This window comes from Bombina bombina, chromosome 2 (assembly GCF_027579735.1).
Source record: "Bombina bombina isolate aBomBom1 chromosome 2, aBomBom1.pri, whole genome shotgun sequence".
NCBI lineage: Eukaryota > Metazoa > Chordata > Amphibia > Anura > Bombinatoridae > Bombina > Bombina bombina.
The window spans coordinates 477,944,660-477,962,658 of NC_069500.1; the positions used below are offsets into that span (position 1 = coordinate 477,944,660).

The 17,999-nt window shown below is 37.6% G+C and overlaps 1 protein-coding gene across 3 annotated transcripts in view; it reads left to right on the forward strand.

Annotated features, from left to right (window-relative positions):
- Nucleotides 1-17,999, forward strand: part of LOC128649089 (serine dehydratase-like) — a 151,604-nt gene that overhangs the window by 33,420 nt on the left and 100,185 nt on the right. The window contains exon 2 of one of the 3 annotated variants that reach the window (XM_053702148.1): nt 14,073-14,345. The exons of the other annotated variants lie outside the window; for them this stretch is intronic. Coding sequence (XP_053558123.1) covers nt 14,259-14,345 — 87 coding nt within the window. The 5' untranslated portion in view covers nt 14,073-14,258. The remainder of the gene's footprint in view (nt 1-14,072; nt 14,346-17,999) is intronic. 3 annotated transcript variants of the gene reach the window in all.

The window sequence follows — 17,999 nt, forward strand, 5'->3', positions numbered from 1 at the left end:
CACAAGGATGAATAGAGGAGGATACCAGATTGGAAATCAGGGTTTGGCTCAGGAAAATGTAATCTAGCTTGAAATATTTTCGGTGTGCTGTTGAGTAGAAAGTGTGATCTGAAGTGATGCCGTATAGCACAGTCCAACAGTCAAAAGTACATTATGTCCTTCCGGAGTACTGGAGATAGATTTAGTTTTTCTGTTGTTTCTAATTTGTGATTGTGTGGGTCGGATTTGTGATTGAGGAATTTGCGTGTAGAGGGAGACATTAAAGTCTCCTGCTAGAAATATTCTAGCCGAGTTCCAGTTTGTGAGAAGGTGTGAGATTTTATTCATGAATTTGTCTTGCTTTTCGTTTGGGGCATAGATGTTGCAAAAAATAATTTCTACTTCGTTAATGTGGCCCTTAATGATTAGGTATCTGCCCTCTTTATCTATTATGGATTCTTTGTGAATAAAATTTAAGGAGGAGAGGAGAAGGATGGAAACCCCTCTCTTATTTTTATCTGTAGTAGAATGAAAGTGTGTTGGGTATTGATTCGTCCAGTATTTGGGAATATGATTAGACTCAAAATGAGTTTCTTGTAAGAAAATGAAGTTAGCACCCAAGCGTGTGTATTGAGATAAGGCTTTTCTACGTTTTGCATCTGAATTTAGACCTCTTGAGTTATGGGAGAGTAGAACTATATTGGTCGGAGTCATTAGTGTGTGACAAATGGAATTGTTTGATTATTAATTGTAAGGAATAGTGATGAAGTGTATTGTGTTCGCAAGAGCTCACCAGCCTCTAGTAACGAATCACCTCTCTGAAAAAGCACTCGCATCCGTTGGGTTACTGGGTGTGTCTGTGGTCCAGACTGAGCCATTTCCCATAGGGTGGATGATGGTCTGGTTGATAATGACAGTTATCCACAGCCTGTTTTCTGCAGTTTCAGCCCCTGTGGTGTTTCCAGCAGCTTCGCATAACTTTTGAGCTGAGATGTACCCTCTGGATCATTGATGGAGAGGAGTAGTGGCTGATCTCCCTGTTCTAGTATACAGAGCTCTAAGCTAAGGCATCAATCTTGGAGCCCTGTCAGACTCCGCCCCCCAATTCTCAGAATTTAAAATGCTCCCTGCTGACTTTTCAAGGCTAACACTGCTACAAATCTTCCCCTAACTGGCTTTATCAGATAACAACTGCAAAACAATTCATTTTACACTAAATTTGACTGTGACTAGGCTTGTTCTCTGGAGACTAAACGCTCAGATTGACTGCTCCAAATAAGGCAAATGCTGGATGAAGTTTGTCCATTGTTAAAGGGACAGTCTACACTAGAATTTGTATTGTTTTAAAAGATAGATAATCCCTACATACATACCTTGTATCTAAGCATCTTCTGACAGCCCCTGTTCACATGACTGTGACTATTTATTATCTATTAACTTGCATTTAATACTGTGTTGTGCTAACTCTTAAATAACTCCCCGAGCGTGAGCACAATGTTATCTATATGGCCCACATGATCTATCAGTTTCCTGTTGTGAAAAGCAAATACAAAAGTATATGATTAAGAGGCTGTCAATAGAGCCTTTGAAACAGGCAGAAATTTAGAGGTTTAAACATTATAAAGTATATTAAAAGGACACTGAACCCAATTTTTTCTTTCGTGATTCATATAGAGCATGAAATTGTAAGCAACTTTCTAATTTACGCCTATTATCAAATTTTCTTCATTCTCTTGGTATCTTTATTTGAAATGCCAGAATGTAAGTTTAGATGCCGGCCCATTTTTGGTGAACAACCTGGGTTGTTCTTGCTGATTGGTAGATAAATTCATCCACCAATAAAAAAGTGCTTACCAGAGTCCTGAACCCCCCAAAAAAAAGCTTAGATGCCTTCTTTTTCAAATAAAGATAGCAAGAGAACGAAGAAAATTTGATAATAGGAGTAAATTAGAAAGTTGCTTAAAATTGCATGCTCAAATCAAAAAAATTGGGTTCAGTGTCCCTTTAATGTATCAATGTTGGTTGTGCAAAGCTGGGGAATGGGTAGTAAAGTTATTATCTATCTTTTTAAACAATAACAATTTTAATGTAGACTGTCCCTTTTAATAATAACAATATAAGGATATTACTGTGTTTAAAAAAATGTTTAGACTTGTCTGCTGTGTAATTATATAGCAGCACTAAATAAATGTCTTGTGGTTACAAGGTATTTACTGCCTCTTTAATCAGTGCAAAAATAATGCAAAATGCCAGAAACAGCAGTTATGAAGCAGCGGCTCCATAACCCTGTCCGTCTGCTCTGAGCAGGCGGACAGGAATCATCGGAATTCAACCCGATCGAGTACGAGCGGGTTGATTAACACCCCCTGCTGGCGGCTGATTGGCCGCGAGTCTGCAGGGGGGCGGCGTTGCACCAGCAGCTCACAAGAGCTGCTGGTGCAATGCTGAATACGGAAAGTGTATTGCTCTCCGCATTCAGCGATGTCTGTCGGATCTGATCCACACTGTCGGATCAGGTCCGACAGACACTTGATAATTCGGCCTCTTAGTGTTTAGTATGTGATATGAACAGATAAGGGTAATGGGAACCTGGGCACATGTGAGCCATAAATAATGTTATCTAAAGGTCTATAAATCCTATCAGAGGTGTAACTAGAAACCACAGGGCCCAGGTGCAAGAATCTAAGAAGCCCCCCCCCCCCCCCCCAAAAAAAAAGTGAATTTGATGCACATTTTTTTTTAATCATTTAACACAGAAAAAAAAAATGTGAATCAGATTACATGTCTGCAAAAGGAGGTACCTTGTGCCCACAGTCTGTGAGATGGTCTGACCCCCTATTACTGTATATAGTGACACTGTTTAACCAACCAGTACTGTATATAGTGAGTCAGTGACACAGTCTGTAATCTGCTGGAGAGATGGCTGACCTGACCCTACCCGTACCAGTACTTTACATGTCTGCAAAAGGAGGTACGCTGTGCCCACAGTCTGTGAGATGGTCTGACCCCCCTATTGCTGTATATAGTGACACTGTTTAACCCATCAGTACTGTATATAGTGAGTCAGTGACACAGTCTGTAATCTGCTGGAGAGATGGCTGACCTGACCCTACCCGTACCAGTACTTTATAAAGTGACCACAGTAGTCTGTGACATGGTCCAGCCCCCCGTACTGTATATAGTGGTACTGTATAGTGACACTGTTTAACCCCTCCCCCATGCTGTAATAACAAGGTCTGTAATTTGCTGGTTCCACAAAGATACACACACAGTCACATACATACATACACACACATAAACATACATACACACACATATACACACATACAGTACATGCATATATACACACACAGTCACATACATACATACACACACATAAACATACATACACACATATACACACATACAGTACATGCATATATACACACACAGTCACATACATACATACACACACATAAACATACATACACACACATATACACACATACAGTACATGCATATATACACACACAGTCACATACATACATACACACACAGGGGCGGAACTATCAGTGGTGCAGAGATCGCAGTTGCGACCGGGCCCGGCAGGTCTAACCCTGGGGGGGGGGCCCTCAGCACAACAAAACTTTTTTTCAAACTTTTGACTTTTTTTTCCCCAACAAACATTTTTTTTTCAGTATTTTTTTTCAGTGACTGCGTGCCTGCATAATTGTAATTGTAACAGTTTTAAATCAGAGCGTTGCCGCAGGTTACCATGGCAACGCTCTGAAACATTTGCTGGTTGCTGACTGAGCGGGAAAGAAGGAGGCTGCGACTCTGCGAGGCAGGAGAATCGGGAGATGTCAGAATGCAGCCAGTAATCCAGAGTACAGGTCAGCTGCTTGTTCTGTTGTGGCAGGGGCAGGGGCGTATCATGGCCTAGGGCCCACACATACTTTTTAAAAGATTAGATGCATTTTTTTATTTTTTAATATGGAAATTCTTTTGTATATGTTTCAATTGTGGCAGTCTGGGGGAGAGAGCTGTAACAGTTATTTTGACGGGCGGCAGGAGTTAGTGTCAGGAGCGGGAGCACCTCAGTCTGTGGCTTGTGACTGAGAGGATTGCAGAGAGACAGAGTCGGAGCGCACAACAGTAAGGTAAATAGGCTCTGGCTTTTGCTTTAGAAAGCAAACATCAGTACACTATTCCTTATCTAGTTAGCAAGTTTTGAACTTGGTGCCCTCCCTGCCGTTCCAGCAGACAGCACCTCAGTGACCGGCAGGCTCAGCAGTGGATCTCTCCCCCACTTTGCCTTTCCCTGATGTGAGTATGTGAGTTATTTACATCCTGTCAGCTAACGCGCAACACACAGAAGAGAGAGGTAACAAGGGAGGTCATTGCAGTAGAATTAATAAAGTTGTTGTGAAAGTTACGCTGCCTGCCTTTCCTGCTCTCTGTCTGAGTCTGACCAGATAAGACCCCCTCCTCCTCCTGCTGCTGATTTAGGTTCACTGACTGAGCCTTACAGAGTTACAGAACATAACTTCTGCTGTTAGGTGAGACTTCTCAGCATTCTATTAACTTATTTTAACCCTTTGCTACCAGTGGGATATATTTGTAAAAATACAGCACAATTGCCAGTTATTTGTTAATATTATAATCATTTTCCTGTATGTTTTATAGTTCAACCCATGCTCAATATATATATATATATATATATATATATATATATATATATATATATATATATATATATATATATATATATATATATATATATATATATATATTTATTATGTGTGTGTATACACAGTCTCCAAATGGTGCCCCTCTTTTTAAAATGTTTCTGACCCAAGAGCGGCTTACAGTGCAGAAGTTGTAATATGTCACTATACAAGAAATAGAATACTTGCAAGCCTTGTTGCAAGAGCCACTTGAGGGGATGCTTTCTGAATGTCATTTGCTATTTTACCTGAAAAAGCCTTACAGCCCAGAATGATTGTGCTTAATGTTTAAAAAAATAAAGTAAAAATCCTCATAAAAATGCTTCTATTTCTGGGCTGTGTGTGAGAGTGTGTATGTGTGAATGTGTATGAGAGTGTTTAAAAATGTTTGAGAGTGTGTAAGTGTGTGTGAATGTGTATGAGAGTGTGTAAGTGTGTGTGAGTGTGTAAGTGTGAATGTGTATAAGAGTGTTTAAGTGTGAGTGTGTATGTGTGTGTGAATGAGTATGTGAGAGTGTGTGAGAGTGTCTTAAGTGTGTAAGTGTGTGTGAGAGTGTGTGTGTGAATGTGTATAAGAGTGTTTAAGTATGTGTGAGAGTGTGTATGTATGTGTGAGAGTGTGTGTGTGAATGTGTATGAGAGTGTTTAAGTATGTGTGAGAGTGTGCAAGTGTGTGTGAGAGTGTGTGTGAGAGTGTGTAAGTGTGTGTGAGAGTGTGTAAGTGTGTGTGAGAGGGTGTAAGTGTGTGTGAATGTGTATGAGAGTGTGTATGTGTGTGGGGAAATGGTAGTGCCTTTGAGAGAGTGTATAAGGGATAGGGTGGAATAGTGTTTGTGTGTCTGTGAGAGTGTAAGAGTTTGTGAGTGAAAGTGTGTGTCAAACAGAGTCTGTGTGTCCCACTTCTCATCTCCCCAAATTTAAAATTGCTGGTGTGTGTTTGTAACTGTATGTGTGAAAGTGTGTGTATGTGGCACTATCTGTATGTGAGGCAGTCTGTGTATGTCTGACTAAATGTCTGTGTGACAGTGTGTGTAACTGTGTATGTGGCACTATCTGTATGTGAGGCAGTCTGTGTATGTCTGACTAAATGTCTGTGTGACAGTGTGTGTAACTGTGTATGTGGCACTATCTGTATGTGAGGCAGTCTGTGTAACATGTGCTTGTGTGTATGTACGAGTTACTGTCAGCATGTCTGTGTAGTGTGTGAGAGACTATCAGCAGACATCAGTGTGACCAAATTGAGAGATTGTGTATTACTGTGTGTGTACATCTGACAGCTTGATTAGCTACATGCGCATAACAGGGGTTAGTCTTTCTGTTTTACCCATTGGTGTTTATGTGTGTGTATGTATGTATGTGACTGTGTGTGTATTTATGCATGCATGTATGTGTGTGTATATTTTGTGGAACCACCAAATTACAGACCTTGTTACTACAGCATGAGGGGGGGCAGGGGTAAACAGTGTTACTATACAGTATCACTATATACAGTACGGGGGGGCTGGACCATGTCACAGACTACTGTGGTCACTTTATAAAGTATTGGGGCGGGTAGGGTCAGGCCAGCCACCTCACCGGCAGATTACAGACTGTGTCACTAACTCACTTTTATACAGTACTGGTGGGTTAAACAGTGTCACTATATACAGTAATAGGGGGTCAGACCATCTCACAGACTGGGCACAGGGTACCTCATTTTGCAGACATGTAATCTGAATCACATTTTTTTTTCTGGGTTAAAAAAAAAAAAAGAATGTATCAAATTCTCATTTTTTTTTGGGTGGGGTAGGGGGGTGGGGGGCCCTTCTTAGATTCTTGCACCTGGGCCCTGTGGTTTCTAGTTACGCCTCTGTACACACACATAAACATACATACACACACATATACACACATACAGTACATGCATATATACACACACAGTCACATACATACATACACACACATAAACATACATACACACACATATACACACATACAGTACATGCATATATACACACACAGTCACATACATACATACACACACATAAACATACATACACACACATATACACACATACAGTACATGCATATATACACACACAGTCACATACATACATACACACACATAAACACCAATGGGTAAAACAGAAAGACTAACCCCTGTAGTCAGAGACACTAGTGAAGCATCATATCACACTCACATGATATCAGTGCAGGCAGTGGCAGGTCAACATTTTTTATTAAAAAAAAATAATTGTGCCCTCTGCACCCCCTGTAGTTTCACCCCCTGAATCCTATCTATAGTTCAGGCTATATGCTGAATAAAGCACTTTCACCTCACAGCTGCAAATACAAGTAATACATTCTAGTTACCCATATTTTAATAGCTCTAGCTGTAACTCCAGAGCATACTTTCCAAATCTTACTCAATTAAATGAACATTATAGGCAAAATATTTCTGTCACATATGAAAAAGAGCTGCAATTACGTGTTAAATTATTTTTGCTTAAAAAAAATCATAAAGGCTTTGTATATTAGAACTAATGCAGATCTTTTCCTAACTGAAAATTAGGTAACCTCTGCTGAATGGGTGCTAGCATCCTCCCCCACAGCTGCATTGGCTGATAGATGCAAGCCTGCACAAGAGAATGAGACAAGAAATATGTTTAGTTAGCAAATGAACATCTTGTTTTTTTTTTCTAAAAAATCAAAACAAGTAAAGAAGAGCACTTTCATTATTCAATACTCTTATTTAGAACAAAGACAAAACTGAGTATAATGTACATTTTGTGCAAATAGTTGTTTTCAAAGCTTGCCACACACCTGGGCTTTTGACTGAGGCCAGATGAAGGTGGATACATCATGGAACACAAGCACAGCTCACAGAAGTACAGGGCACAGCCACATTACGAACAAATACATCAGAGAGATTTGTGTCTTGAATAAAACTACCAGGGGCAGAACTACCATTGGTGAAGCAGGTACAGTTGCGTTGTGTTGTGGGGGCCCCCATAGCAGCCAGTCTATACATAGGTGTGTGCAGAATATGTAAAACCTAATGGAGGGGGGGGGGGGGTTAGTAGTCCAGTTTGCAGGTCCATTTTATCTATTTTTATATATCTACTTAAAATCATTATACAGAGCAGCATGTATATTATTACTATTGCTTACTACTACTATTGGGGGCCCAAACAAAATACTTACCGTGGAGGCCCTCTGTTGAGTAGATCCGCTACTGAAAACTACTTTTTGATTACATTCTCTGGGAAATATTTCACTGTTCACAGACAGAGCTGGGGGAGTTGTCATTTTTAGCCAGTGAACAAGCTTTTCCTAGTAGTCCTGCTATCAGAAGAAAACAAACCATTAGATTATTGTAAATCTTTATTGTAAACCTTTTTTTCTTCTTATTGCGTTCTCAATGTATTGTTATACAAGCTGCATAGTATTGAAAAGGACGTAAAAGGGGATACATGGAACCCCAAATGTTTCTTTATGATTCAGACAGAGCATACAAACAGTTTCCAATTTATTTCTATTATCAAATGTGCTTCTTTCTCATTGTATTCTTTAGTGAAGAGATACCTAGATAGGTGCCGTGCACATGCCTGGAGCACTACTTGCCAGGAAAAAGTGCTGCCATCTAGTGATCTTGCTAATGTGCTCTGCTAATGCCATATCGTGTTGCAGACACGTGCACACTCCCTCCTGAACTTACATCCCTGCTTTTCAACAAAGGATACCAAGAAAACCAAGAAAATTTGCTAATAGAAGTAAAATAGAAAAATGACATGGTGTACCTGAATCACAAAAGAAAAATGTTGAGTTTCATGTCCCTTTAAAGAAAACCTGCATTTTATTTTTGCACTGTTCCTTGCATGCTAATGTGTGTTTAATGCATACAATGAGGTTAAACACATAGTTAAAATCAGCTCCAGACAAGTAATTCAATACTGGGAATTAGCTGAACATATTTGGTGAGCGACTTAGAAGAGGCATAAGTGTGTAGTCATCACACCAACAGTAGTGTGTTGCTGCTCCTGAGCCTACCTAGGTATGCCTTTCAGTAAACAATACAAAGAGAATGAAGTCATTTGTTTACTTACAGGAAGTAATATATAATGGCCTTCATAGGCTATATGTAACCTCACAATTGCTTTGTATATTGATAAAAAACAATTCCATCTTAAAGGCACAGTAAACACCTTGTAATTACAAGACACTTCTGTTGTCTTGCCATAGTATACCATATCAGCCACGTCTCAACATTTAAAAAATGTTTTACCTCTTGTTTGCTCCAATTGTTTTTCAATAGCCAAACTTCACCCACCACTTATCTCATTTAGGGGGAAGCCAATCTGGGCTTGAGTACACAATGGTCAGGGCTAGCCATGGTCATAATGTTAGTATAACGTTAATTGTTTTGCAGTTCTTTTCTGTTAAATCAAATAAGGGAATGATATGTAGCAGTGTTAGCCTTGACAAGTCTGCAGTTTGTTTTTTAATTGCTTTTTTAAATAGAAAATCCACAATTTCCATAGCTAAATTAAATGATAAGAGGGAAAATAAATAATGAATGTACATTACTGTGCATAACTAAACATTTTATATTAAAACGTCAATGTGTTTACTGTACCTTTAAAGGGATATGAAGCAATGCTCTTTTAGTAAAAACAAATCTGTTAAATCAAAGAAAGCATAAAAAGAAACAGAATGTGTAAAAACCAGCAAACATTTTTCTTGCAAAATGAACATTTATTTATTATTGTAGCCACTGCCCTCTGGGAGATAAGATAGGGAGTCTTAGATGAAGACTATCTAGACTACCTGAATGCCAGGTTACATAATACAATGGGCAAAGGTAGTTTTGGCATATTTAAAGCAAATTCCATACCTACTTATTAAAGGGACAGACTTCTTGATTTGTTCCATTGTTTTTTCCATTGTTTAAAAAGATAGATAACGCCTTTACTAACCATTTCCCAATTTTGCACAACCAACATTGTTATATTAATAATATACTTTATCACCTCTAAAATTGCCTGTTTATAAGCGTTTTACATTCTTGCACTACAGTTAGACAATGCTAGTTCATGCGTGCCATATAGGTAACATACTGCTCACTCCTGTGAAGAATGATAATGGCTTCACAAGAACCAGCACTAATTGGCTAAAATGTAAGATTGTAAAGAGCTAAAAAAAAAACACTGAGATAAGGGTCAGTGTGCAGGCGCTTAGATACAGGTAATCATAGAGGTAGAAAGTTGTGCATTTAGATCCAGATTATAGTGTGTTAAACTTTCACAAGAATGAATGTGGCTCCGGAAAGAGACAAATCCCACGAGTGTCCACTTTTTCCTCATTCTGAGCCTCACGTAGGATCCGAGTGCGCAGCCCTAGTAAAAAGACAGTAAACACATTGAGATTTGTATATCAAATGTTTAGTTATCTATAATTTAACAACGTTGAAATATATTGTCATTATTTATTTTCCCCCCTTTTATGTAATTTAACACTGAAAATGTAGTAATTTCTAATACTCAGAACTTGGAATGCACTGTGCTGACTTCTTAAAGGGACACTCAGGTTAAATTCAATTTTCATGATTCAGATACAGCATGTAATTTTAAACAACTTTCCAATTTACTTCCATTAAAAAAAATGTGCACAGTCTTTTATATTTACAATTTTTGAGTCACCAGATCCTACTGAGCATGTGCAAGAATTCACAGACTATACGTATATGCATTTGTGATTGGCTGATTGCTATCACATTGTACAAGGGGAGTGGAAATATACATAGCTTTGAAATTTGTTATAAAAAAATCTACTACTCATTTGAAGTTCAGACTAAGTGCTATTGCATTGTCTTGTTATCTTGCATTTGTTGATTATGCAAATCTAATGTGTTGACTGGTCCTTTAAGGATAACTCTAGGGCATCTACTTATCAAGCCGTCAACTTACTTGCATTCGACGGCACCAATACGCTCGCCTAAGATCGCCTAACATTGCTGCCGCAGACCTGAATACGTTCTCCAAAATTATCAAAAAAGCTGTCAAAAAGCTGCGCACCAAGCACGGTGCGATAAACAGTGGACTGTTGTTAACTAACAGTCATCGATCTCACTGCTGTTAGGTGTTAGGTGTAATTGTAACTTAGGTTAGGTTTTATTTTACAGGTACTTTTGTATTTATTTTAACTAGAAAGTTATTAAATAGTTAATAACTATTTAATAACTATTCTTTCTAGTTAAAATAAATACAAACTTGCCTGTAAAATAAAAATAAACCCTAAGCTAGCTACAATGTAACTATTAGTTATATTGTAGCTAGCTTAGGGTTTATTTTATAGGTAAGTATTTAGTTTTAAATAGGAATAATTTATTTAATGATAGTAATATTTATTTAGATTTATTTAAATTATATTTAAGTTAGGGGGTGTTAGGGTTAGGGTTAGACTTAGGTTTAGGGGTTGATAAATGTAATATAGTGTAGGGGGTGGCAGATTAGGGGTTAATAAGTATAATGTAGGTGGCGGCGGTGTCGGGGCGGCAGATTAGGGGTTAATAAGTATAATGTAGGTGGCGGCGGTGTGGGGGAGCAGATTAGGGGTTAATAAGTATAATGTAGGAGGTGGCAGATTAGGGGTTAATAAGTATAATGTAGGTGGCGGTGGTGTCAGGGGCGGCAGATTAGGGGTTAATAAGTATAATGTAGGTGGCGGCAGATTAGGGGTTAATAAGTATAATGTAGGTGGCGGCGGTGTCAGGGGTGGCAGATTAGGGGTTAATAAGTATAATGTAGGTGGCGGCGGTGTAGGGGGGGCAGATTAGGGGTGTTTAGACTCGGGGTACATGTTAGGGTGTTAGGTGTAAACGTTACCATAGGAATCAATGGGATATCGGGCAGCAGCGAATATGAGCTTTCGCTGCTTTCAGACTCCCATTGATTCCTATGGCATCCGCCGCCTCCAGGGCAGCGGATTGAAAACCAGGTACGCTGGGCCGGAATAGTGGCGAGCGTACCTGGTAGAAATTTGATAACTAGCAAAAGTAGTCAGATAGTGCCGAATTTGCATTCGGAACATCTGTAATGACATAAGCATCGATCTGTGTCGGACTGAGTCCGGCGGATCGTATGTTACGTCACAAAATTCTACTTTTGCCGGACTGTAGGGTTTGATAACTAAGGGGAATCAGGCTCGCCACAAATACGCTGTGGAATTCCTGCTTATTTGCGGTTGATGACTTGATAATTAGATGCCTAGTAATTGGCTTATCAGATAACAACTGCAAAATAATTCACTTTATGCTAACTATATGACAGTGACTAGCCTCTAAATAACAGACTAAAGCCCAGACTGGTTCCTCCAAATAAGGTAAATGTTAGGTGGAGTTTGGCTATTGATCAACAATTGCTGTAAAAAAAGATGTTAATTTGTTTTAAAAATGTTAAGACTGATATGTTATTCTATAGCAGCACAAGAGAAATGTTTACTGTCCCTTTAATATAACAGTGTTGGTTTTGCAAAACTGAGGAATGGGTAATAAAGGGGTTATCTATCTTTTTAAATAATAACAATTTTCAAATAGACTGTCCCTTTAACAAAATGATGTGCAATAATTTGTTAGACAGTGCGATATTTGCCTTACTGACCCTACAAAACTATGAGGTTAATCCCTGCAAATGGGTAAACACATATGTAAAGTCCCATTCAGGAGCCACAAGCAATGCAGCAACTAAACATGATAGGGTAGATTTACCAAGCAGCGGATGCTGTAATCTACCCCCGAAGTTTCTGGCTTACTGGATTCCATCACCTTACCTCTATAGCTATACTGTTTGAGGTATGAAATAAAGATAATATAATCCAGAATCATGTTATAATATGCCACTCTGCTTTCTCATGGATTCACATTTTTATAACATTCTATACTGCATTCATTTTTTAATGTCATTTTGCTTTTTTTCAATCTTAAAAAACTTTAAATAAACAAACAAAACAAAGTCTGCCTCGGGGCTGGATTTGAGATACCTTTGACTAGGATATCTTTCCTGTAGTGTAAATGAATGTAGTGTAAATGAACAATCAAGTTCACTGGCTCAGTGGGTGCTCATTATGAAGTAAAGAAGAGATAAAATGTGATATCCTAATCTGTTGTAGGTGACAAATTCTATTGCATGGGACTGTTTACTGTGTCCTCTGATAATGCCTTTGTTATCTACAGGCAACACAACAAAAATAGAAGTGCAAATTCTCAATGCGTAATCCTGTTCATTTTGCACAAAGCTCCAATATATAAATGCTAACTCACAATCTGAAACCACAGTGATATAAGTAGTTATATTATATATTTAGTGTGTATGTGTGGCATTTTCTTATATCACTAAGTGCATATACTGCAACTATGTGCAAAATAAAATAAACAAAGAAACAAAACATATTTTGCTGTGGTTGTGTTTACTGTTCCACTGTGGCTGGTGATTGAGTTATTGAGCAGTGAGCCTAGTAGTAATATAAGGAAGGGTACTTTATAAAGGTATTTTGTCAGGGAAGTGTTGTCTTGTTTATTATATTTGCAAGGCTTTAGAAGGTATACTGTGCCTATATGTTACATAGCTTTATTTAGAACAACCCTCATAAAACACTTTCAGTGAAAGCAATCTTGGGAGTACTACAGGGTGTGAATTGTTTTTGCATTTTTCCCTCACTTGTGTCATTACAAGTAAGAACACGGTTCTGATACGCAAATGTCAGCATTCTGCATTGATTAGCCACAACAGTAAGGTACAGCAGTTCACCATATTAAAGGGACACTAAACTCAAATTTTTTCTTTCATGATTCAGATAGAGCATGCAATTTTAAGCAACTTTCTAATTTACTCCTATTATCAATTTTTCTTCGTTCTCTTGCTATCTTTATTTGAAAAAGAAGGCATCTAATCTAAGGAGCCAGACAATTTTTGGTTCAGAACACTGGACAGCTCTTGTTTATTAGTGCTGTCCTATCAGCATGGACAACCCAGGTTGTGAACCAAATATGAGCCGGCTTCTAAACTTACATTCTTGCTTTTCAAATAAAGATAACAAGAGAATGAAGATAACTTGATAATAGGAGTAAATTAGAAAGTTGATTAAAATTGAATGCTCTATCTGAATCATGAAAGAAAAAAAATGGGTTCAGTGTCCCTTTAACTTGATAAATAAGGCAGTTGGCTTTATCACCTCTCATGTATGTGACTGAATTAGATTCACTAATATAGAGAAGACATTGAAAGGCAGATTGTATCAAATTGTGTCTGATCTACATTTCAAATTTGCCTAACAAAATCTTCAATTTATGCATAGAGAAACAACTTTGTAATGTACTTTCATTGTTTATTTTGCCCCTTTCATGTAATTTAGCTTGAAAGCTGTGTCTTTTCTAATTCTCACAACTGAAGAAACACCCTGCTGACTTTCCAAGTCTAACCCTGCTACAAAACGCAGTCGCCTAGTTGTGACGTCAAACATCAAGACTGAGTTACACAGTTGAGCATACAAGCGAAGCTCGGGGAGATTTGCTGTTAAATCTGTATTATCCACTGTGAGATGGTGATGGTTCAGAATTTGAAGGTGCCCATCTTGGATATAGCTTCACCTGAAAGCAAAACTGGATATGCTGTGTTGTTAAATCAGGTGGGAAGTGTGTACTCAGCGGTCAAGTATAAACCTCGTAAAGGGACACTATACCCAAACATTTTCTTTCATGATTAAGGTAGAGAATATAATTTTAAACAACATTCTAATTTACTTTTATTACCTAATTTGCTTAATTCTTTAGATATACTTTAATGAAGAAATAGCGATGCACACAGTGAACCAATCACAGGAGGCATCTAAATCATGAAAGAAAAAAATTGGGTTTCATGTCCCTTTAAGTGCCACATACTGTACATTACTGTCTCTGGAACTGTAACATTTGCTTTCTTAAACACTGAGGATCGACTCCCGGGACGATACTATATACTTGTGTTCTATCATTTGGATGGGACATTTCTTTATCATACATGCAAGCATGGTTTTTCCTGGCCAGCACATTGGCTGTTAAAGAAACAGGACACTAAGTATAGAGAGTATATTATCATTTGTGTGCCTACTGAACATCTGGTATTTATGCATGATTGGCATATACAGATCTCTCAAGCTCATGTTAGCATAGGTTTTCATGTGATATTAGTATACATTTATTATCATGCAAATTGGCACCTGGGTTTTCAACTGGACTGAGGACACTTAGTCTAAGAGTTTTTAATATGGTGGGAATTCTCTATTTTTTACATTATTTAATGTGGTGTTTTTTTTAATTATATTAATTATATGATCTGGACAACATATTCCCGGGGACTTTAATTTTTTTTTCTATGAACTCTTTTCAATTTTTATGTGGTGCAGCCCTAATATTAAATAGTGACATATATATACTGTGTGTATATATATATATATATATATATATATATATATATATATATATATACACACACACACACGAACAGAGAGAAGCATTGTTAGCCTGTTCTATGGCGATTTACCACCTGGGTGCAGCCAGGTGGTGAATCGCCATAGAACAGGCTAACAATGATATTGAGCTGGTTGTTCGTTCCTGTGAGTGCATTTCTCTGTAGTCTCTCTCTCTCTCTCTCTCTCTCTATATATATATATATATATATATATATATATATATATATATATATATATATATATATATATATATATATATATATATATATATATGAGAGTCAAGAAAAAATTCACCAGCGCTCAACCTTAGTAGTGGTTTTGATGTTCCACTTCTATTTTGTATAAGGCTTTGTACTGCCCTAAGGAGTTACTATATAAATGTAGTTAAGAGTCCCTATATTATTTAGTGTGTGTATTGGTGTAACCAAAAAGTACTGAATATATATCTTATTCAGTGTGTACTGTACAATACACCATTTATAAGGGATTTTGACCCACCAAGAGTTAGTGTAAATAGCGTGCTGCCTTGTATTGATACAGTGTACCCCTGACATTGTTGAAGGTATTGAGAAAAGAGCACTCAATAAACGTAAAAGGCACTCAGCTATATAGACAATCTTTTCTGTATGCAGTAAAAATAAAAAGTCTTTCATAGGTGTGACAGATCTTAATTAATAGCTGTATACTTTAGTCGAGAACTTCTTATAGTTGTATAATGATGTAAAGAATGCTTGCTTACCAACTCAGACCTCAATCATATGAGGTAAGGTGTCTGCTCTGCGCAATTAGAGATGATCTCGGCCTCAGTATGGTATCTTTGGATTTTCTTGATCCACCCTTTTGATCCCTTTGTAGGAAGGTATCTTTATATTCAATGGAACTCTTGGACTCTCTGTTGTTCTTTCATATGTTGGTGAGAATCTTTATCCCCTCAGGTGTATGGAGAGTAATTGACCAAGGCTCCCAGAGTTATGCAGGAAAGAAAAAAACACACATAGCGTAATACTGTATAACATAAAATAGGATTTATTATGTACAAATAGTATTATGCTTACATTAGAAAACCTCAATCCATAATGAGGAGAGATTTTAGCTTTATCCAAAGATATAGTATATTCCCAGATAAGACCTTGATTGAGCCTGGTCGCTGCTGAGGGGTTCTATATTGTGTAACACTCGTTACTCACTTAACTGAGTCTAGTGGCTTAAGACCTTAGAAATCTAAGGCCTGATGTACCACTATATTGGTGGTTGCCCCCTGTACTCAATGCGTGAGTTGCTATGTAAAGTAGCATCGAAATATATACCGCAAGTGATTAGTATTTGATGGCACTGTTAGATAAGAGCTGTTGCATATAAATAAGTAACAGGTGCTGTGCCGTAAGGAAAGTTTTAAAAATCCAGCTGTAAAAATCACCAAGCTGTAGAAAAATGAACTGTAGCCATCTGCCAGTTGGAGAGGAGCCTGTCCGCCCCCTTGTGTCGTTCTTAGGCGTTTTGAAGTTACCACAAACTTCTTTGTCAGAGGAGTGTGGATAGACAAAAATGGGCGTGTTTTTGCTCTGTCTCCATTACGGCTTGTAACGTGTAACGTCATACTGACTACAGTGGCTCATAGAGACTGTTATGTCTCTAGTTACTATGGTAACGTGGCGGTTATTTTTTGCTATTTTAGAAATACACGAGGGGTCCTAATGCTTTTCAGTTTGAGTCATTATAGCCTCGTATATACTTTGAAAATATTTCCTTTCTTGTTTTGAAAGAAAAGGAAAAGGAGAAAATTCATTAAATAACTTTGAGGGGCTGACCGTCTCATTTGAACATTAAAGCCAATATGGGACTGGTCGTTGTTAATAAAAACATAAATGAAAAAAGGGACACATTTTTGTATAATCATCCTATACAGTTCTAGCCATATACGGAAAATAAATGAAATCTTCGGTTTTTGTTAGATAGCAGATGTCATGTTGTGTCTATTTATTTTATTGCACTCACTAATTAAGTTTGTTCTTGGAGTGTTAGCCTATGGAGTGTGTTAGCCATATATTCTTAATCCCTAGTATATTATGATGTTAACTGTATATAATAAGGTAGAGGGAATTTTTTTTATATTTTTATTAATACTATAATCTAATGGTAAGATTGTATTTAGTATACTTGTGGTGTGTATATATAGGCTCCCGCTGTGTGTTTATATCTGATAAAATGGACCGTGTTTATACCTGTCCTAGGAGACATTAGTATCTGTGCTGGTGTTATACAATTGTCCAAAGGGAAAACCTTTGTAAGATATGTTATTAGCTTGTTTTGTTCAAGTCATGATTATTTTTTTTTCTGTGTATTTTAGAATTCTATTCTATTAGGAATAGAGTTTTTTTTGGTTTAATGGTGTATTTTATTGGATAAGTAGCCTTGCATGCTAATTCTAGAGTTTATGTCTTTATAACAATGCTACTAGATCAATGTCCTCATTTAGTCCTACTGGGTTCATGGTTCCCATATAGTGGATCCAGTAGGTTTCGCATTGCCTTAGCCTTTGGAACCTGTCTCCCCCTCTGTTGGGAACCTGAACTTGTTCTAGAATTGTTCCTTTAATACATTTTGGGTCTTGGTTGTGCATTTTTTTAAAATGCCTAGATACACTGTGTCCTTTGAACGGCCCTTAATTCAATAAATGAATGATATTGTCCTCCACGAGGCAGACAAGGGAGGAGCTCTAGTCATTCAAAACAAAACTGACTATATTCTAGAGGCCAATAGATTACTCAACGATCCAAAAACATATAAAAAAACTACAAGGGGATCCGACCAAAATATTTCAGAAACATTATA